The sequence below is a fragment of the Canis aureus genome, chromosome 7 (assembly GCF_053574225.1).
Source record: "Canis aureus isolate CA01 chromosome 7, VMU_Caureus_v.1.0, whole genome shotgun sequence".
Taxonomy (NCBI): domain Eukaryota; kingdom Metazoa; phylum Chordata; class Mammalia; order Carnivora; family Canidae; genus Canis; species Canis aureus.
In genome coordinates, this window is record NC_135617.1 from 62,321,323 (window position 1) to 62,342,235 (window position 20,913).

General features: G+C 58.3%; 1 protein-coding gene and 1 long non-coding RNA gene across 12 annotated transcripts in view; one reads left to right on the forward strand and one right to left on the reverse strand.

Moving 5' to 3' along the window:
* Positions 1-2,023: 2,023 nt before the first annotated feature.
* Positions 2,024-20,913, reverse strand: part of FOXP4 (forkhead box P4) — a 53,435-nt gene continuing 34,545 nt past the window's right edge. For 6 of the 11 annotated variants that reach the window (XM_077904078.1, XM_077904073.1, XM_077904069.1 and 3 more), the window contains 14 exons: positions 16,785-16,907; positions 16,160-16,246; positions 14,516-14,663; positions 14,179-14,392; positions 13,773-13,877; positions 12,878-12,965; positions 11,735-11,818; positions 11,436-11,643; positions 11,278-11,354; positions 10,321-10,422; positions 6,725-6,846; positions 5,138-5,204; positions 4,438-4,607; positions 2,024-3,981 (listed from right to left, as the gene is read on the reverse strand). In XM_077904078.1, coding sequence (XP_077760204.1) covers positions 3,834-3,981; positions 4,438-4,607; positions 5,138-5,204; positions 6,725-6,846; positions 10,321-10,422; positions 11,278-11,354; positions 11,436-11,643; positions 11,735-11,818; positions 12,878-12,965; positions 13,773-13,877; positions 14,179-14,392; positions 14,516-14,663; positions 16,160-16,246; positions 16,785-16,907 — 1,743 coding nt within the window. In that variant the 3' untranslated portion in view covers positions 2,024-3,833. The remainder of the gene's footprint in view (positions 3,982-4,437; positions 4,608-5,137; positions 5,205-6,724; positions 6,847-10,320; positions 10,423-11,277; positions 11,355-11,435; positions 11,644-11,734; positions 11,819-12,877; positions 12,966-13,772; positions 13,878-14,178; positions 14,393-14,515; positions 14,664-16,159; positions 16,247-16,784; positions 16,908-20,913) is intronic. The other 5 variants (XM_077904079.1, XM_077904076.1, XM_077904075.1 and 2 more) reach the window with 3 other exon arrangements.
* Positions 2,215-7,743, forward strand: LOC144317540 (uncharacterized). The gene is made up of 4 exons (XR_013383541.1): positions 2,215-4,349; positions 4,871-4,961; positions 5,786-5,876; positions 6,084-7,743. It is a non-coding gene; the product is annotated as an uncharacterized LOC144317540 (long non-coding RNA).

Below are 20,913 nucleotides of genomic sequence, written 5' to 3' on the forward strand. Positions count from 1 at the left end.
ATATGCGGCTTGGAGTAGCCCTCTTTTCCTGCCAGCTGGAGGACCGGTTCCGCGGAGAGCCTCCCTCTCCCGTCAGGGCAGAAATGCTAAGACCAGGATAAACTGGCAGCCAGCACGAACCCAACCTGCACCCATCACCCAGACGCGCAGTAGGAAGGAGGGACAAGACAGTAGGCAAAACCTCTTGACAGCTAGCATGCCCAGGGGCCTTAGGGGGGCTTGGTTCTTATTGGGAAAAGGTAACGGCAGTGGAGGGGGGGCTCCAAGGAAACCTATGAAATCATCGAGAAAATGAATTATGGAGTTGTAAGCCTTGTGCAGGCGGTGGCCCACAGCAGACTCCTGTTGCCTATATTGCAAGACCCCTCTCCTCCTCAGTCAAAGCCCGAGACAGATCCTCACGCCATGTCCAAGTGCACTGACCAGACATTTGCTGTATCTCTAGGGAAAGAATTAAACCCAAAAACTAAAAACAAAACTCTAGTTGAAGCAAGAGAAGCTGAAGTTAGACCCCTGGGAGGACTGTCGTGACGGTGAGGCTGGTTGTCATCTCTGGTGCAGGAAGGACCTGTCTGTAGACCAGAAACCTTCTTCGCCCAGGGTAGAGTAAGGGAGCTGGGAGCTTGGTAGCAGACACCTCTGGATTCTCTGGGGCTTCGTAGGGGGCTGGTGGGTCCCAGAGGGGAAGTGGCTGCAGTGAAATCCTAAGTAATTGTTTTATTACATCACGGGGGATGCCGCTGTCCACAGGGATGACATGCAGCTGGTTCTCCCGGCAGGGCCGACAGCTCCACATAGGGCAGGGAGGGCCAGGCGACAGCACACAGCAGTGCTACTTCTTTATACACTGCCTGGCGGGCCAACCTGTGGGTGGAGGCTTGGGGGTGGTGGTAACTCAGACTCCACGCAGAGGTCCCTTGGCCTGACCGGGCTGGACCCTCTGAGATGCCCTGAGGAGGAACAGGGATTCACCCCAGACTCTGTGCAAGTGTCCAGAGGATTAGGGCAGGGGGAGACGGTGGCATGGACAGGGGTGAGGCAGAGAGATGAAGAAGGTAACAGATCGTGGTGGAAAGCAGCAGGAAGGGACAAGACAGTTCTGAGAAGTCAGCAAAGACTATTTCCAGATCTTGCCCTCTTTCCTATCCCACTCCCCACCATCACTCAATGTGGTTTTTGGAAAGTTCCAGCAGTTTGGTGATTTGCCAGAAGGGTAAGGGATTCCAACTGGGTTGCCTTCTCCACACCCTCCCTTTGACCTCCCTGCTTCCCCCTAAGTACACACATTCTTTCTGGGGGGCCCTACCCTTGAGGAGGATGTGTTTGGAAGGGGCTGGAGGTCCTGGAGGATGAAACTGGTGGGTGGTTGGCACCGGACACGGAGGTCGGCGGGGGCCAGGAACCGGTGGGGCCTGAAGGACACGCCTCTGGTTTGACAGCTTAGGCTTCCTCCCTCCCCTCCCCTAACTGTCCAGGGTGCCCTTACCCCAGCAACACAGCGACCCCTTTCCGGACCCTGAGCCCACTGGTACGACACTGACACCACACCGAGTGGCAGGTACAACCCACCCGACAGCCCCAGCCCCAGTCACCCCAGCCAGGCAGCACCCTCCCCACTGTGGAGACGGTGACGCGCCCAGAAGGGCAGCTGGGCCTGCAGGCGGATGTCTTAGGTGGTGGGGACCCCCGCAGCAGGGACCCTCCGCATCCCTGAAGGAAATCTGATGAACACACCCTTGGAGGAGGGGCGGGACCGGCAAGAAGGAATTGTGGCTTTGGGAAAAAGCAGAATGACCCACAGAACCTGGGTTAGGAGAAAATACCAGAGAACGTGGAGGACAGTGGAAGAGGCGGGCAGGAGGAGCAGAGAGGTTGGCGGGGCCCCTTCCTGGCCCACTCACGCATTCCCAGAGAGCGCCCCTAGGGTTCCCCGCTGTCCACCAGGCCTGCTGCCCTCGGCCCCCCAGAGCCATCTTTCCACTTTAGTGTCCTTCCCCCCCTCACCTTGGTGACACACGCAGGGCCCGGTGAATAGAGGACGTTTAATATTTCTGTGCTGGTCAAACAGAACACAGGTGGGGAGTACACAGGGGAGGGGGCGGACGGCCCCCTGCCTCTTAGGAGGGGTGGCTTGTGAAGGGGTGTATGTGGGGAGGGGGTTCTTGGGAAATAGTCCAAGGAGTCTTCTCAGCAAAGGGGCCTGGCCTGGGGTATCATGAGCATCCAACGTACCCAGTCCTCGGCCTAAGTTGGGGTCCCCCATAGGGGGTCTGTGGAGTCTCACTTTTTTTTTTCCAGCTCCTTTGCTGGAATCCACACTCCCAGCGTGATGGGGGGACTTGGTCCTAGTGAGGGGTCTGCAGAGCCCCCAGGAAGCAGCCCAGGGTTGGGACTCGGGCTCAAGGCCCACGGCCCGAGGAGATGGGAACCCCTTGGGATGCTGAGGGCAGCACATCTCCTTCCCTCTGCCCTCATTCCTTCCTCCAGGCTGGCCAAGAGCAGAGTTGGGGTGAGCAGGGCCCCCAGCCTCTACTGAGTCCCAGGGTCCTCGGGGTGGGGTGGAGGAAGGGTGGAGAGAGGGTCTGGGCCACCAACAGACACTGTAAACTTTGGTTTAAAACAATAACTTAAGTGGAGGGAGGGCTTCCAGCCTGGGGCCAGGGTAGGGAGCAAGGAGGAGCAGGGGTGTGGGAGGCGACAAAGGAAGAAGCCAACAAAAAGTTTTGGTTTTTGCTTCCGGCATAAGAAAGGTCTTTGGTCATTGGTTTAACTGGGGGGTGGAGAGGGGTCAGGGAGGGGTGCTGAGGGAGGGTGAGAGAGAACTACAATGGGGGACCTGTAGGCTGGGGGTGACCTGTTGGGTCACAGAAGCCACCTGCCCCTCAAGCCTGGTTTCTGCCTGGCCTTTGCTGTGACAGAGGCAGGATGCTCCTGGGTGGCACCAGCGTTGCCTGTGACGCCAGCTCCAGCCTCAAGGGCAGGGCGGCTCCCTTCAGCGGTGCCCCCTCCCTCCGTTAGTCCACCAGGCACAGACCTCTCTGTGAGGAGGCCGGCCCTGGGCCTCTTCCTCTGCTCCCCAGTGTGGGGCACCCAGGGAAGGGGGTAGCGGCTCAGCTCAGCCTGGGCTCGGTCTTAGGTCCAGGGCAGAGGCTGGAGCCAAGCAGCCTTGCTCCCACAGATCCCCACAGGGCACACAACTTGTCCCGCCCCAGCTGCAGCTTGCCAGTGGGCACAGCTGAGGGGGCTGGTGCTCTTGGGGCGGGGGGTGGTCTGAAACTTCAGCTCCCCCGGCCCTACAGCCTGGGCCGGGGTGGGAGCTGGGGGCAGCGGGGAGATTTTTTCACAGTACGGAAAAGGAGGAGGAAGGGAGCACAAATTAGGAAGGTGGGGGGCCTCTGGCCAGAAAACACTGCCAGAGCCAGGTGCGAGGGGCCCTGGGTTGGAGAGGGGTGGCTTAGCCCCGCCTGCGGGTCTCCATGGCGCTGAGGGGCCCTGTAGGGGAGAGCTGGTGGGGGAGGAGGGCCCTGCTGCTGCTGGTGGTTGGGGGGAGGCGGTATTCAGATGTAGGGGAGGGTCTGAGAAAGGGTCTGGGCCCTCCGTGTCCTCTGCCGGTCCCAGACCAGGGGTTATGTGTCCCCTCGGGGGCGGGCCTGTCCCTGCCCCCCTCCCCGAGCGTCTGTCAGTCAGGTCACATCGGGAGTCGCTGGCCCAGCCCCCCAATCTGAGTCCTGGAAGTGCCTTGAGGTTTGGGCGGGGCTGAGGAGTGGGGGTAGGTGGGGCCTGGGGTCCGGAGGGAGGGGTCTCACCCCTGCCCCGCCTGCCCCTAGAGGCCCTTAGGACAGTTCCTCTCCTGGCAGCTCCTCCTCAAGGTCCCTGTCTTCAGGAGGCCCCGCAGTGCTGGGGTTGGGGGGGCCCAGGGGCGGGCCTGGCCGCCTGTCTTCCTCTGCCTCGGCTGGCTCCTCTTTCACCTGCACCTGGTGGCTGTGACAGAAGGGATCATGTGGGTGTCCCAGGGGCCTTCCCCTGCCCCCCCCAACATCCAGAAGGTCAGAGTGCAGTGGGGTGTCCCCAGCTAGCCTCCCCAGCTCATCCCTGAGCTACTGAGGCCTTAATTTTAGGTCTGATCTCCCCAGGAGCTTTTCTCTGAGGAAGGGGAAGGCTGGAATGGACGGAGGTTGCCTCTGGTCAGGAGGAGATGAAACAGTGGGAAAGGAGAAGAGGAAGATGTCATTGTGGAAGGAGGGGAATGAAAGGGGGAGGAGGAGGAGAGTAAGAAGGGAGAGAAGAGGGAGAGGGGCCAGGAAAAAGGAGGGAGAGAGAGAGAGAGATCACCAGTCCTGGGAAGACAGGTATGTGTGTGTGGGGGGGTTTGAGATGGGGATCCCACCTGCAGGGGCATTAGGGGGGGCACTGGGGGGGTCCAGGCCATGTGCTCACCTGTACTGGGACGGGGAGAGGCGAGGGGGGCTGCTGCTGCCATTGCTGGGCAGTGGCTCAACGGGGGCGCCCACTTCGTCGTGGCTGAGGGGCAGGAGGCTGCTGGCGGAGCCCGGGTTCAGCATGCCAGGGCTGTTGAGGAGGGGGAAGCTGCTCTCGGCCAGGGCAGCCTGGAGGGCACAGGGTTGGCCCTGTCAGCCGGCTCCAGGCAGTCAGGTATATCCCTGCCCCCACCCCCAGAGAACCTCCAGGGAGTCTATGTGCTGATCCTGAGAGCAGATCTATCTCAGGGACTCCCCAGCCCACCCAGGCCTGGCCTTTCCAACACAGCACACCCCCCCCCCCCCCCCCGCAAGGCCAGATCATGACCCTGACTGGCCTTCTCCCAGCTTTCCTGGGAGCTTGGACCCAACCTATCCCTATCCCTTCCCAGGAGACAGAAGACCCCAGAACGACAAGCCAGGGAACACCATTGGTTATGCCAACCACCCTCCTTGCTCTCTGGACCGCCTGAAGCAGCAGAGGTGGGGTCTGAGCCCTGAGTCGGGTGGGGCAGAGGGCTGGGGTTTGGGCCACCCAGGGCGGCCTTCACCCTCCTGGCCCTCCTCTGACAGATGGGCCCTCGGCGGGGGACAGGGGGTGAAGGTCAGTGTGTGGGGGCAGGAAAGCAAGGGGCTGGCTCCAGCCAGGGTGCACTCACCTGGTAGCTGGCATTAAGTGCTCCGTAACTGAGGCCCGAGATCATGTTCTTCACCAGGGTGGGGCTCCTGGAAGACAGAGAAGGCTGTGTTGGGTTTTCATTCATTCACTTGCTCCTCCTTCATGCCCTCAGCCTTACTAGGCCCTGCTCTGTGCCAGGGCCCATTCCATTCATGGTCCTAGGAGGCTGGAGCAGGGTCAGTGCTGTCTGCCAAGTCCCTGTGCACTCCATCTTACTCAGCCCTCACGTTGACAGGGCACAGCACATATGGACAGCCCCCTCCATGCGTCCAGCGCTGGGGCTCTCAGGGGCTCTGGAGCAGGTGCAGTGTCTCGGAGCTGGCAAGTGGGAACGGGGATCCCTCCTCATGCCTGTCTTCCATCACGCTACTTCACATCTGCTGTCTAGATGTTCCAGGGTTCACCGGGTCCAAGCTAGAGCCCCAAGAGTCCTGTATCTGTAACATCCACACCATCTTGCCATCCCGAATTTTGGGACATCTAACAGCTGCGCATTCAGCAGGTCCTTGTGTGCTCTGCACCAGAGACTTTTGTGCACAGGAAGGTGTGTAGGAGTTGGGTCCTGTAAAGCAGTGGCTCAAGGCTGCCCCTCTTCCATAATGATTAATCCTTTATTCCCCATTTACAGACAATCTAAGAGAGGTGAAGGAACTGGCCCAAGGTCACACAGCCAGTGAGAAGCAGAGGTGCACCGGAACCCAGGTCTTCTGACCAAGTTGGTAAAGAGACATACCAGTGCTGTGACTAGTATGTGTGTATAGGGGGCACTCAGAAGGAGATGGCTTTCTTCCCTTTTCCAGGCCACCTTCCTATATATCCCCTACCAACCGCCTGGCAGAGAGAGGCTCTTTTCCCAGGAGGATCTTTGAGGGGAAACGGCACCCACAGAGGTACCCAATCTAACTGTCCGACTTCTCTCCTCCCAGCAGGCCTCTGGACAAGCAGCACAGGCAAAGAAGGGCCGCGCGTCAGGAGCACATGGGGTGGGTAAGAGACCCCTGGAAGCCAATGGGAGGTTTCCGCCCTCTCCCAACTTCCTCAGTTTCCAATGAAAATGCTGCTTGCTACAGCAGAACATAAAAGGTGGGAGTTCAGACACCCAGCTCTGCCAGGAATCTGCTGTGTGACCTCCCCCCCAGCCCCTTGCCCTCTCTGGGTCTCTTCTCCCTATAAAACAAAGAGGTGGGACCTGGGGACCTCAGAGATGAGCTCATCCTGTGAGGAGACAGGGGAGTATGGCTCTGGGGCTGGCAGCCACCTCACCAACAGCCATACTAGCTGGCATCCACCCGTGTTCCAGCTCTGGCCATGGCTACCCTCAGTCTCTGTGTCTCTCTGGTGGCAGGCCCCCCCTCCCCCCAGCTCCTTCCCTCATTTAGACATAGGGACAGAATAAGACATAAACGTCCACCTGTCACTCTCCTGGGTTCCTGCATCCCTTTTCTCCGCACCCCACCTCCGAAGTGGGAAGGACGGGGGTACACAGGGGTGTCCTGGTGAAAAATGGGGTGGGTGGCCCAGTCCATGCCCCAGGTGAGTAACCCTGCTCAGGGCTGAGTCCACATACCCTGTCATCTTTGGCGGCCTCCGCTTCTGATACTCTCGTTCGTCCACAGTCCACACGGCGCCCTTGACGTTCTCCACACGCACGAAGCACTTGTGCAGGCTGAGATTGTGCCGCACAGCATTCTGGGGGTGGTGACAAGGTGCATGCTCTGAGCAGGTTTCTCCACCCTCTCCGGGCTCGGGTGGGTGCAAGGGGCAAAGCACCTGTCCCACCTGTCCCACCTGGTCCCACTCCCCAGGCCCAGGGAGGCTGGGGCTGCCTCAGTGAGGAGTCCCAGCTGGGGTTGGGGCTGGCAGGCAGGCCTCTCTCCTGCCCACCACCCAGGGACTGCAGGGTCTGTCAGGGTCTTCATTGCCACAACCCATTTTATGATCCAGTCCCCTTCTCCCTGCCATATTTTGGAAAACTCTGCCTACCAACTGAACACCACCTAGGTAGTAATAATTTGGTTCCCCCGGCAGCACTGATCAGACACATGTTGCTGTCACTTGGGGGCTCCTGGTCGCCATGAGCCTGCACTTGGGCCCTGGCACATCAGTGAGCCTGGGACCTGTTATCTCAGGTGCGTGCAAAATTTCTATGAGGCTTTGGAAGTTCTGGAAATAAATCAGAACTCTCACTGCAAGCCTCTCCAGCCTCTAGGAGTATGGGAGCCATGGCTTTGAGAAGAGACAGCTTAAGAGCATGAGGTAGATAGCAGGCCTCTCATACATACTTGTTGAAATACACTGGGAGAAAGGAGAGCATGGATTTAGTAGCTGTGAGGCAGGAAGAGGAAAGAAGAGAGAAGTCACCTTGTCGCTCCCACCTCCTTCTGGTGGAGTGACTTTAGGAATTGAGGCCATCTGAATTGTAGGACACTTGGGCGGGTGGGGGGGAGCTTGGCCCCATTCCCTCCAGGGGGCCTAGATGAGGGCCCTGGCCCACCAACTCCTGCCAAGTCCCTCAGTCCTGTCCCTGTACTCTCCTCTCTCAGCTTCAGCCCCACCCCCCACCCTCGCCATTCCTGTCCCTGTTACCTGTCCTCCCACAGTCTCCCCCGCCTTGTCCCCATCCTTGTCTCCTCTTTACATTTCTAAACGGGGAAGAAAGCCGGCAGGGCGGGCAGCTTGTGCCCCTGGAGATCCCCTCTCCCTCTCTCCCTTCCAACTCTTGCCACTTGCAACTGGCCCGATTTCATTACCAATTTTAATTTGCCTCTAATTAAATCCTGTGTATTTTTCCGACTCGCTTGCTAATCCACGAGGGAGGCGGGCGGCTGGAGTGGAATCTCTTGGAGCGATAATTACAAAGGGCCTAATCACGCCGGGGCTCCTGCCTCGGAATAAATTTGCCCGCATTACGGGGCTCCGATCCTCCGCTTTGCAAATGAGAATGACCCCAATTTCCGAGGATGGCCTCACCGGGGCTTTTTTCCCTCATTTCGAAGCCTGATTCGTGATGAGAGACTAATTCGTTACGCTGAAACATTAACGGCAATTTAAGGGGTCTGGCGGGGGCTGCATAAACAAAAGGACAGGCCCACAACACGGGCCCTGGGAGGGGATGGACACAGGAGGAGGGCTGGTGAGGACCATCGGCTTGGCAGATGGCAGCTCTGTCCCTGGATGAATGGCAGCTGGCCCGGCCCACACTGGCTCCCGACCCTGCTGCCCTGGTCTGAGGTGGACAGCATCTTGGAGTGTGGGCCAGAAGGGTGAAAGGAGGAGGACAAGAGGAGGAAGAGTTGAGAAGAGGGACCTCAAGGGGCAGATAAATGGGTGGTTGGTGGAAGGTGAACAGTCAGGTGTAGACAAGGATACATTTCCCAAGGAACGTGAATGAAGCTTGGCTGCAAAAATCCTGGAGGTCAAAGTGGAGCTCAAGCTGAGCTAGATCTGCTGTGCCACAGGGAGGGAGGGCACAGGCAGTGCTCCAAGTGGCGGAGGCAGCGGCAGAGCACCACCAACTGGGAAAGTCACCTGCTCATTCAGCTAGTGTTGAACCAGGACCCTATAGGAGGTGAGGGGAGGTGGACATGAACACCCGGGAGCAAGAGACACACCACTGGGATGACCCTGGCTACCAGGCAACCATGGACTGTAGCATAGAAGGTCAAAGGGGCTCGGCTAACCGGGGATTCAGGATGGTCATTGAGGGGTTTGTGCAAGTCACCCACACTAGCTCTTTCTGATTGCAAAAAAGGAGAGCAGGGTGGTACAGTTAAGAGAGTACGGGAATGGAGGGTAGGTGGGTGAGTGGCACTCTGCCCCCAAGAAGGAGGCTGTCTTATGGGGAGCGAGGCTCTATATTCTCATCCCGACAGGTAGGGGATTAATCTGCATTATGAATACAAACATTAGATGAAAATTGTAATGATCCTTTATGTTTGTATAGGACTCTATCATTTTTTTAAAACCTGGTATGCAATCTGGTCTGGGGGTTGGAGACTGGACCAGGTGGTCCCAACAAGGCCCTGCGGGCTCAGGGAGAGGGCAGGACTGTGGTTGGCAGGAAATGACATCACTCACAGCCAATCAGAGCAGCTGTCCCAGCCTTGAAGCCTCTCTCCCCAGCTTTGGGAATTATGAAGGGCCGTGGAGCAGTCTCTCCTGCTGCAGTTAGCACATTTCAGGGCAGAGGAGAGGGGGCCCTATGCAGACTCCACCCCATCGGGCACTGGTGGTGGGGATGGGGCCTCAGTGACACTTGTTGAAAGCCAGCCGCGTTGCGCGGCGGTAGCCGGTTTTGCTGCAGTTTCTGAGCTGGCCAGCAGGGGGACTCAAGAGCCAGGGATCCAATTAAGGTCCTGAGCTAAGTACTCCTTCCCAGGTGTCTAACCTTCCCCTCAGGGCGCCAACACTCCCTTCACTTTCCCTCCACCCCCACCCCCATTTAAATATCACTTTCCACTCTGCTGCACAAACCCTAATATTCTCACCCATCAGACAGACACACGGACACACACATCCCTCCCATCTTGGCTATGGGAGAACAAACGGCTGAGCGCCCCAGTCCACATCTCCGTGTCCCATTTTTGTAGGGTCCCTCCCTTCCCTGCCTGCGGTCTCCTGAGTAACATCTATGGCCGAAGGTGTTGAAATGACTAATTGGATGGAGACAATTATCTTCCTGCCGTCATGGCAGAGCTGGGGAGAGAGTGGGGGTGCCTGATGTTGTGTCCCCAAGCACAGTCCACAGGTCTTGTTTGGCCCATCCCTGTGTCTGTTCATCGCACCCCACAGCTTCCAAACATGCACCTTCAGCCAAGGTACCCAGACCCTTAGGGTCTCAAGAGGGTAACCCAGACCTCCCTGACATGCTCGGGCATTACTGGCTCCCTGAGGTCCTACTTCATGGGGCTTATGGGGGAGCACTCCAGGGAAGAGGAGGACTTCTTCCCAGAAAGAAGGCAGCAGAGGCTGGAAAGAAGGGGCTATTAAGAGGCAGTTAGAGAACATCCCATAGCCCATGCTGAAATGGGGTGGAAGGGCCCATGGTGCAGCCCAATACCCCTCTAAGGGGACTAAATGTTACGAAGCCTTGGTCTCAAAGGGATGTGGAAATGTCTGAGAGTGACTGGGGCCCCTGGACAAGGAGGAAGGAGCAGGCCTCACCTTCCAGGTGGCAGTGTTTCTCCGGAAATAGGCGAACATCCTGGTGAACCAGTTATAGATCTCATTCAGGGTCAGCTGCCTGTCGGGGGTTTCCAGAATGGCCTGTGGGCAAGAAAAGTGCAGAGGGACCCTCTGTCTGGGCTTTGAAGGGTCACAGGCCTGAGGTCTCTCCCTTCTGCCTGGCCCCTGACTCCCACCCTGAGAACAGAGGACACCCACTGCAGAGGCCTGTAGACAAGTGGACTGGTGGGTATTGTCGATGCCCCGAGGCAGGCAGGCTGCTTACAGCCCAGCCAGAGGCCAGAGGAAACGCAAGCCTCCAGGGCTCTGCACTTGTGTGAGGAGCAAATGAATTCCTTCACAAGAGAAACTGGCCTCAGAGGAGTCCCTGCCCGGGAATGGGCATGAAGCAGTACTCTCAGGAGGGAGATGTCCACAGGGTGGGGGCTGTTTGCAATTTATCCTGATTTTGGCAAAGCACACCCAAAGCATGAGATGGGGTATGTGTGCATGTATGGGAATACGTGTGAGGACATGTGTGCCTGTTCACGGAGATCAGAGCAAGAGGACAACTGTGTAAATGTATGTTCATATGAATGCGATGTGAGCATTAAGCACGTGTGTATGAGAGGGTTGGGGGGGGTGGGGAGAGAGAGGCAGCAACCGAGAGTGACCATAAGTCTATAGGAAAACAGTCTCTTGGGAGCATATGTACATGGGAATGAGGCTGAATGACACAGTGGGTGTGGGTCGCAAAAAACAGTGCGCATGCCCTCAGAGACACGTCTGCATGAGCATCGCGTAGACTCAAATGGAACCTGTGTGAGAGGGTGTAAAGCTGGGAAGGAGAGCCATGTGCCAGCCTCCTCCGGTCCCAGGACCCTTGTGGAGGCTGGGATGCTGAGCTGGGGGTGCAGCCTGTGTGCCCTTCCCACCCACTCTACCTTCCATGCTCACCTGGCGGATGAGGGAGGCGTAGGTGAAAGGGGGCCTGACATCGGCATTCTTGTAGAATTCATGATTCTGGGCCAGCTCTGGGGGAGATAGGCAGAGGATGAGGTAGCCAGATGGGGGGTCCAGCTTGGGGGGCAAATGACCCTCCTGGCAATCCTTACCTGAGGAGATGGGGGAGCAGAACTTGTCACTGCTCCTCCGGCGGGCGGGGCCTCCACTGTGCAGGGAGGCAGAGCTGAGGCCAGGGGGCCGAAGGGGGGTGACAGGAGCAGCAGCCGAGGTGGGGGGGTGCACGAGACCATCTGGGAACGAGTCTGCTGCAGAGACGGTCACCTTGGAGAATGAGGAGGAGCCAGGGACCGGGTTCAGCTGTGAGCAATGGGGAGGGTGCTGAGACCGGCGCCAAGGGTGGGGGTCCCAGGGGTCCTGGGAGGGCCGCAGGGAGAGGGGAATCACTCACTGGCTGGCTGAAGGGCTTGGGCTCGGAGGGCCGCATGTGCAGATGAGCCATCATGGCCTGCAGCCTCTCACTCTCCTTGGCGAGCTGTGGAGAGGTGGGAGGTGGGCAGGGGCTGAGCCCCGGAGGTGTCCGACCCTCCTCCTCCTCTACATCCCACCTTTCCCCACCCAGATACCCAAGATAACCCTTCTTCCCCCCACCGCTCTCCTCAGCCTGGCCTATCAGTCCCTGGCTCCCTCTTGTCCCCTGCTCCTGGAAGGCCTCAGCTCTGCCCTGCCCCCTCACACCCTCAAGGCCAGGGCCTGGGGTTGCCTGCTCTGGGAAGCCCTCCCTGCTTCTCCTCCAGACTGTGCATCCCAGGCTCGAGCTCAGTAAGCTGCTGAGCTACAAGTCAGGGGCCTCCTTGCTAACAACACATGCCTTTTCTCTCCATCGAAGGCAGAGGCTGTGGCTGAACAACACCCAAGTTCAGTGGCACTTATGTGTGAGGGTCCTCGCGCAATGAATGGAAACACAGGAATAGATGAATGATTCATTCACCCCCATTCATAAATTCAATAGGTCTTTCACAACTACCCTCTCAGGGCAGGGCACTCTGCTAGGTACCAGAGAACTGGGTAAATGTTGTCCATCATGCTGCCTGATGGACTGTCCAGAGTACTGTGTGCTACGTAGTATAGACTCGGGAACCAGACTGCCTAGGTTCTGATCCCCACTCTGCCACCCACTGGGCTGAGTGACCCGAAGCCAAGTCACTTCACCTCTCTGGTCCTCAGTTTTCTATATCTGTAAAATGGGGATGATGATAATACCTGCTGTATTCGGCTGTTTAGAGGATTCCTTGAGTTAATATAGGGAAAGCGTTTAAGTCATCACCAAGCAAGTGCTCAACATGTTAGCTGTTGGTATTTTTATTGTTTTTATACGATGCTGGTCTTCCAGGCCTCCCAGCAGATACACTCCCAACCTGGGTTTGCTCCTGAGAATCTAACTGCAATCACCTTGTGACCATGGCACTTAGGAGCAAGAAAGCACAAGATGACCCATCTCTGAGATCCTCAAAAACCCTCCTGGAAAGTCAGTGCTGAGGGGGTAGAGATCTGGGGGTCCCCACGTCCCTCCCAAACATGGTCAGAGCCGCACCTGGATCTCCAGCTGCTGTACCACCTGCATCTGCACCCGGCACTGGGCTGTGCTCCGGTCATCCAGGGCGTGCTCTGTGTTGAGGTGTCTTCAGGGGAGGAGGGGGCAGAAAAGAGAGACTTGGCCCGACTTTGCCTGCTGCCACCACCCTCCCATCCTCTGCTCCCATCCCATGCTCCCATCTCCTGCCCACAGCCTGAAGAGCAGACAGACCAAGAGATACAAAGGGAAAGAGGTGGGGGGAAAAAAAAACAGGGCAACAGGGCAACGGGAAGCCGCCTTCTCCGCCTTCTCGTCAGCCTCCTTTTGATGTCTTTGCTAAAATCCCAGCTACAGAGAGATCTAATTGCAAATGAACTAATTAAGTAAACCTCTGACGAAGCGTGAAAACAATTTGTTTGACCCTGATGCTGCAAGGGTCTGGGAGACAGCGGAGTTAATCAGTCAGTGACAGAGCCTGGCACGGCTGTGGCAGCTGGCCGCCTGCTGCCAGCCGCCTGGCCGCCTCCCACCCTGCCTGTCCACCGGTCTTCCGGCTTGTCACTAGGCCATCAGTCTCTGGCTGAATCTGGGGGAACCTGGGGAGGGCGGTGGGGGCATCCTGTCCTGCTTCTTACACTCTCACCCTGCAGGGCTCTGACAGCGAAGGGATGGGGTTTAGGAAGGCTGTTGGTTCCCTCGATATAGATGGGTAAGAGGGTGGGGGTGGGGATCAGGGAGCTGGTGGGGGCAGGGAAGGAGCTAGGCTAGGCACCCCAGGGGTGAGGACAGCAGGACAGCTGGTGGCTGAAGGCCCAAGAAGGGGCAAGCTAGGTGGCAGGCTGGGGGGTAATGGGCCCTATGGAAAGGTTTTTGTTCGGGGGGGGGTGCAGTGGAGAATTAGGGTGACACCTACTTGATAAACTGGCCCAGGTCTTCACACAGGGTCTCACAGCCTGGCCACTTACACTCTCCATGTCCGTAGAGGGGGTGGGAGCCTGGCGTCTCCTCATGGGAGGAGCTAGGAGAGCATGAGGGAGGCAGTGGTCAGGGACCCTGAAGACCCCAACAGCCCTAGGTCCAGCTCATAGCTTGGCTTGGCCCTCCCATTGGTGACATTTCTTTCCCTAATATGGGATTCCCAGAGGCCAACAACAATTATGTGTGCCCTGGGAGAGGGGTAAACCTCAGGGCCCTGAGCTCCACCTCCCTGCCCCCCCCCATCCAATCCCTCACCACAGGTGCCATCCCTCCCGGTCCAGAGCCTACCCGTCCCCCCACCCCAGGTGGCAGCACCCTCTCCCAGCCTAGGCCCCAGGCACCTGTCTCTCCGAGGTGTGAGCACAGTGGGCTGTCCATTGGGCAGGGTGTGGTGGGAGAGGGGGGGTGAGACTTTAGGGGGAGCGGCAAACGAGGTAGCGGTGGTGGCTGAGCCGGTGAGGTCCAGCCCCTCCTGCTTGACGCTGTCCTCGGCAGGCTGCCCAGGGGCGCCCTCGCCCTTCCACAGCTGGGGCAGGTCCGTCGGGCACACGGCTGCTGCGGGAGAGAGTGGTGCGAGGCTGGCAGGGCCCCAGGAATCCACAGGGCCTCCCCTCTGGCCCTGGGGGTGGGGTGGAGGGTGCCCGCCCGGGGGCCGGGGGCGGGCCATCGGGCACTCACCTTGCGGGAGGGTCTGGAGGGGCCCTGAGGCTTGGCTGGGCTGCAGGCTGACCAGCCCCTGTCTCTGCAGGTTGAGCAGGTGCTGCTGCTGCAACTGTTGCATTTGCAGGAGCTGCTGCTGGAAGGCCAGCTGCTTGTTCCCCAGTGCCTGGTGGGGGGTGCGAGGGGGCGGGCAGAGAGGGGTGCCATCAGCCTCCGGCGTGCTGTCTGGCCCCCACCCTGCGGCCACCCCCTCCCAGGGCCTGTCGGCCCCCGGAGCTGTCGTAGTGGCCTCCGCGGCTGCAGCCTCTCTGCTCCCGGCCCAGCTTCCATAGGGCTGCATGCCTCCTCGCGGTAAACACACGCATGCACGCACGCACGCACGCGCGCAAACACACACAGCAGAGCCAGACGCGCAGCACGACGCCCTCCCTGCTCCCGCCCCCCTCCTTCCGCTGCCTCAGCGCCTCACACCGCAGCTGTGCTCGCCTGGAAAGGGGGGGGCTCTCATCACAATGATCGATGAGCCTGTCAGAGTCAGGGGGGCCCCTCCCGCCTGGCGGGCACCCTTCCCACATGCCCGGGTGCCCCCCTTCTGCACTGAGGAGGGGGCCTACCCCCTCCAGCTCCTCTCCTCTCCTGCTTCTTAGATACAGAAAATCAAAGAGTCTGATGGGACTTTAAAAGATGAGCATCAGCTGGTCATCAGGACCCAGGCCCTGGGAAGAGTCACATCTCTACTGCTCAGGCGCACACTTGCTCGCTTGCTCACTGTAGGTCTGGAGCTCTGTTTGCTCCCGCTCTCTCTGTCCCCCCTCCCACCCCCCCCCCCATTCAGTTCTTCACACAGGCACTGACAAGTCAGGCTGTCAGCAAGTCTTTTCTGAGCGCCAGGAGCCAAGCATGTCCTGGGTGCTCAGGAGGCAGGGACGTCTCTGCCTGCCTGCCCTGGGGGTGGGGTGGGGGGCTGGCTATTCAATAAAGCCTTCCTAGAGATAATGCTGGGAATGCAACAATGACAAGAGCTTGAGGGGGGAGGCTGAGGGCATTGGGAAATGACTGGGTGTCAGCAGGGAAGCCTTCTGGGACGAGGCAACTCAGGACTTGGCTGTGGTTTGGCCAGCAGGAGGGAGGCACATGTCTGGGACATGGAGTTGGGGAGCCAAGGGGCTTGGTACAGAAGCTCAGCAGGCCCTGCGGTCCAGGTGAGGCAGGGGGTGTAGGCTGGGGAGTTCTCTGGAGGGGAAGGGCAGGATATTACATGCGACAACAGGTTGGGGCAGGCCTGGGGGGAGCAGTGCAAGTGGTTTTGCTGAGGGGCTAGAGTGGAGGGCCGAGGTGCTAAGTCACTAAGAGACAAGTGGGCCGGAGAGGGCCCGACAACAAGGCAGCTGGTCATGAGCAAGGGCCACAGGACACATGTGTGCAGGGAACACAGGGCTCAGCCTGCCCACTCTCAGTAATTGGACAACGCGAGGACCAAGTGGGCAGGAGGGCATCCCTGGTCTCATTTCCCCATGCCCCGCAATTCCCTCCTCTTGATTTGTCTCCTATTCCCGCAGGGCAATCCTCTCCTGGCCACTTTGGGACGCCCAGCCTCTGGCCAGGAGAGGGCTGGTACAACCGTCCTCTGAAGGTACAATCAGCCCTGCCCACGCCCCTTACCTCTTTGGGTTGCTGCTTTCCAGCCTGCTGTTGGGTGAGGAGCTGTAAGTGGAGCTGCTCCTGCTGCTTCTTATAGTATTCCTGCAGCTGGGTGGGATGTGGAGGGGGACAGGGGTGGGAGTGAGTTACCACTCGCAGGGGACTGCTGACCCCAGAGCAACCCCAGCCCTGCCCATTACTAGGCTCCTGGAGGCAGAAGTAGGGAGTCTCAATGGGGTGGTGAAACAGACACCCTGCAGGTCCCTTGTATGGGTGTGGAGAAGGGAGAGGGGGCTCCTGCCCCCCACAGCTCTGGGCCCTCCCTGCCTCTCAATGGGTCTCCTGAATACTTCACAACAAGGTGCCAGCCTGTTCCAGTACTTTGCCTTTCCCTGGAGTTCTGGATACAGAAGCAAGGCCAGCAAGAGGGGGATCATAGGGTGCTGCTGTGGGAGAGGCCTGACCTCTGACCTCTCCCCAGCTGCCCTGAAGGAATGCAGATCAATCCAGCCTGAGCAGTCTCTCTGGTTTCTGCCACTGCTTTGGCCAGCAGTGATGTTGGCAGTAAACAGGGTGGGAGATGGGAGGCCTACCCTGCCCCATCCTCCCCTCTTTGACTTCCCAGCTGCCCTGGGGCCACACTCACCTGCTGGAGCATGAGCGCTTGTTGCTGCTGGAGCAAGGCCTGCAGCTGTGGGGGTGACAGGATCTGCTGCATCTGCTGGGGGGTGAGCATCTGCGGTGACATCATGGCCACGGACACAGGCACCTGTGGGATTTGGCCCCATTAGCCTACTCACCTTGATCCCACCCACAGTACAGCAGCGTGGACTGGAGGGCAAATTCTGGCTCTGCCACCTACTAGGTGTGTGTCTTTGGACAAGTGACTTGTCTCCCTGTTCTCCATTTTCTTGTCTCTGAGGTGGAAGTAGCAGCAGTGCCTATTTCTTAGTGCTACCATGAGGATTAATGAGGTGACACTTAGAATAGAGCCTGGCACACAGCAAGTGCTCATGAGGGTTGGCTGTTATTGCAGGATACACCATTCTCAGAGCAGAAGAGTAGCCCCTAGTGACATCAGTCAGGAGAACCCATACCCATGCTTTGCAGGGTTTCTCCCCTAGTGATGGGGATGGGCAACACCTAGCCATTCCCAGTTCTTGCTCAGTCTGTTCTAGGGGCGCTATCTCCAGGGTGCACCTGGCCAGAAGGGCAATCTGCAGTCAGGGAAAGAATTCAAAAAAGTGGTCTACATGCCATGAGGACCTGGACTTTGGCTCTGATCACAGACACGTCACATACTCCAGCACACCAGTCTAGATGGCACACACAGAGGCCCAGAGCTGACCCAGGGAGTGCCGGCCTAGGCGTCTATAGGTGTAGTTAAGTCAAAGTGGGGTGGGAAGAACACCAGGCAGGGAGTCAGGAGGCAGGCTTTGGAATGAAGTTGCTGTGTGGCCTCCAGGCAAGTTACCTGCTGTCTCTGGGGTGTTGGTTTCCTCAAACCTAAAACAGGAACTGAACTAAAGAGATGACTCCTTCCAGCAGGAACACACAGGATTCTCAGAGAGGAGCAGCTCTCTATCCCCTTGCCCTGGGTTAGGCCCCTGGAGGAGGCTCAGAGGACCTAGCTACCAGCACAAGGTTCCTGAAAAAGCAGTAACACCATTCTTTTCTCTGCCCCACCTCCCTGAAATCCCCCAGCTTGGGCAGTCAGAGCCAGGGAGGCCCGAGTCTTGTCCTGCTGTTTTGGCAGCACAGGTGCCCCGATGGGGCTCTCTGCCAGCCCCACCACTCTGTGCCGGGCTTGTCTCATCTCCCCTCCCACTGCCAAGCCCTAGAAGGGCCCCTGCCCGCCCCCCTCCCCCGTTTCCCATACACAGTAGGCACTCACTGAGTGTTTGCTCCCCTGAGCTGAAATACCTTCCCTAGCAGATCAGAGGCCCCTCTGCCAGCCCAGGGATGGGGAGGGAGGTGTTTGGGCAGCCCAGCCAGGGAGGAGTACCCTGCAGGGACTTGTCCTGGGCAGGATGTGACAGGTTCTGTCCTCAGGAGACTTGTGGCCCCTGTCACCTCCCCCTAGCCTCATGGGTAGGGTAGGAGTTGGTTCCCTTCCAGATCCCTGGCAAGGGGCAGGACCCAGCCTCAAGCTACCAATTAGGGAATCCCCAGGCAGAGGAGCTGCAGGGGAAGTGTAGTGGATCCAAGGACATCGGGGAAGTCCCAGTGCCTCCCATTCTTATGTCCCACCCCAATAGCCAGTGGCTGAGCCCTAGCCCTTTATCCCAACCAGCTCTGTGCCCACAGCCCTGGGAGGGGTATAGCCATGAATGCTCCCAGGGGCCTCCAAGGAGAAGCCTTAAGTGGCAGGGTTGGGAATCAAGCCCGGGTCTGTGAACTCTACAGCTCCTGGTGTTTCCACGTCCACATTGCCTTCTCTACCCTGGAGTGGATCTTGAGGTGGGTTAGGAAGCCTGTGTGGAAACTGAAGGATCCAGGGAGCTGAGGGGTCGATGGGGCTGGAGATCCAAAGGCCAAGCTCCCTTTTTACAACTGTGTATCTGGAGGAGACTCTAGAAAGCCACGCTGTGGGGTCTCCTGGTCCTCACTCTGGGAGGGGCCTGGGCTAGGTGGCAGACCATGGCGCAGACCCATACCCCTGTGGAGCCAGCCCCCGCGTCCCTTGCTGGGTGCCCCCAAGGCTTTCTTTCCTCGGGGTCCTTTTTTTCCTCCTCCTTCTGGGGGTGCACCATGGTGGCACTGAGCTCAGAGTCCTGGATTTCTGAGTCAGGTGACCTAGGTTCCTGTTCCTGACTCGGACTGTTCTTTGAAATCAGCCTGCCTCACCTTTTCCACCCGGACTGCTAATTGCTAATTGCGTGCCTTGAGGCACTTGGCTAAATCTTCACAGCAACCCAAGGGGGAAGGCCTAATCATCCTTACTGCCTTACAGATGAGAAAAACTGAGACCTGGAGAGGTTAAATAACCTGGCCTGTCCCCAAAGGGAGGGTGGGAAGAGGGGTAAGTGAAAGTGATTTGTTAGGCCATTAAATCCTATACCAAATGTAGGGAAAACTACTTCTTAAAACATTCTGGGGGCAGTCCGGGTGGCTCAGCGGTTTAGCGCCTGCCTTCAGCCCAGGGCCTGATCCTGGAGATCCGGGATGGAGTCCCACGTCGGGCTCTCTGCATGGAGCCTGCTTCTCCCTCTGCCTGTGTCTCTGCCTCTCTCTCTCTCTCTCTCTGTGTGTGTGTGTCTCTCATAAATAAATAAATAAAACCTTAAACAAACAAACAAAAAAACCCTACTTTTTAAAACATTCTGAGTTTTCCTCCTCTTTTCTCCTCTTCTCCCTCTCTCCCTTCTCTATACTGCCCCTAGGCCTGCTGGGATCCTCAGAAGGCACTGCAATGGCAAGGGTCCCTGAGGACCAGCGCCCAGGGCCTGTCGTTCTCATCCTGGGAGGACTGAATGAGAGAGATGGACATGGTCCAGACAGGGAGACAGACCAGACACCAGGGGCTCTTTCCAGCCACTAGGGCTGTGAGTCACGGTGTGTGGCATGCAAGAAAGGATGTGGCATTTCCTTCCTTGGGGCTTTCCTACTTGGACATAGGGGAATGGAAGAGATGACCTTGGAAGGCCTCCCTGGCCCCCACCGGTACTGCCAATTGGCCGAACAGTGGGATGGAGAGGGTGGCTACACAGATGTGGATGGATTACCTTGCGTGTACTTGTCTGACGGGGCCAAGGGGGTCTGGAAAGGTCAGTGAGGTGGCTGCTGCAAGCTGAGCTCCTGAGCTGGAATGACCCCATCCACCACCCTTCATGCCTCTTGCGGTTCTGAGAACTGAATTGGAGCTCCCCTGGTGGCCCCGCTGACCCCTCACTAGGCTAGGATGTGTCAGGATAGGCACTGTCAGCTTGTCAGCTCAGCAAGGCCCGTGAGTCACTATCTGGAGAGTGGCCAGGGCAGCTAAATGCTTACTAAAGCCCTGGCAGTGTGAGCTGTGGGCAAAATGCCTATAGCTGCCTCCAGCCCCTCCCTTGGGGACCCTGCCCAGACCCCTGGGTCCTCCACCCACTGTGAATACAGTGCTGGGCTGGGTGGCAGCTGACAGAGAAGAAGCTTGTTCAAGGGCGAAGGGCTGGGAGGCTGAGGATCCCATGGATGCAATTTGATGCCAAAATCAAGGACCCAAACTCAACCTCTGATGTGGGGTTTACCTAGGGTCCTTGGCTCAGTGGGGAGACAGGCCAGAGCTTGGTTTAGGTTAAACCCCCTTGCAAATGACCAGAAGAAAATCCTCAGACTAGTTCTGGGCTAGGGCAGCAGCAAGCAAGAAGTGGTAAGGGCACGAAAATGAACTTCTAAAAATTCTGGGTCAGCCTCAGGGGCACTGAGAAGGTGCTATGGAGGCTGGATGGAACTAAGGGGCCTGGCCCTAGCCATCATCCTCTCTATCCCCCAAAACTCCCAGCTACATTTGCTGCCCTTTCTAACTGACCTCTCCCTGCCTGGAGCCCAGGCCTGGGCATGAACTAGAGGCCGTCTCCAGGCTGGAGCTGGAGACTCACATGGTTCTAGAAACTTCTGAAGCTGGCTCCCAGAAGGGGTGGTGAACACAGCTGGGAGGTGAGTGGGCAGCCAATCCTGTCCCGTGTTTAGGAGCAGGGCAGTAGGGATCCCTGGGTGGCGCAGCAGTTTGGCGCCTGCCTTTGGCCCAGGGTGCGATCCTGGAGACCCAGGATTGAATCTCACGTCGGGCTCCC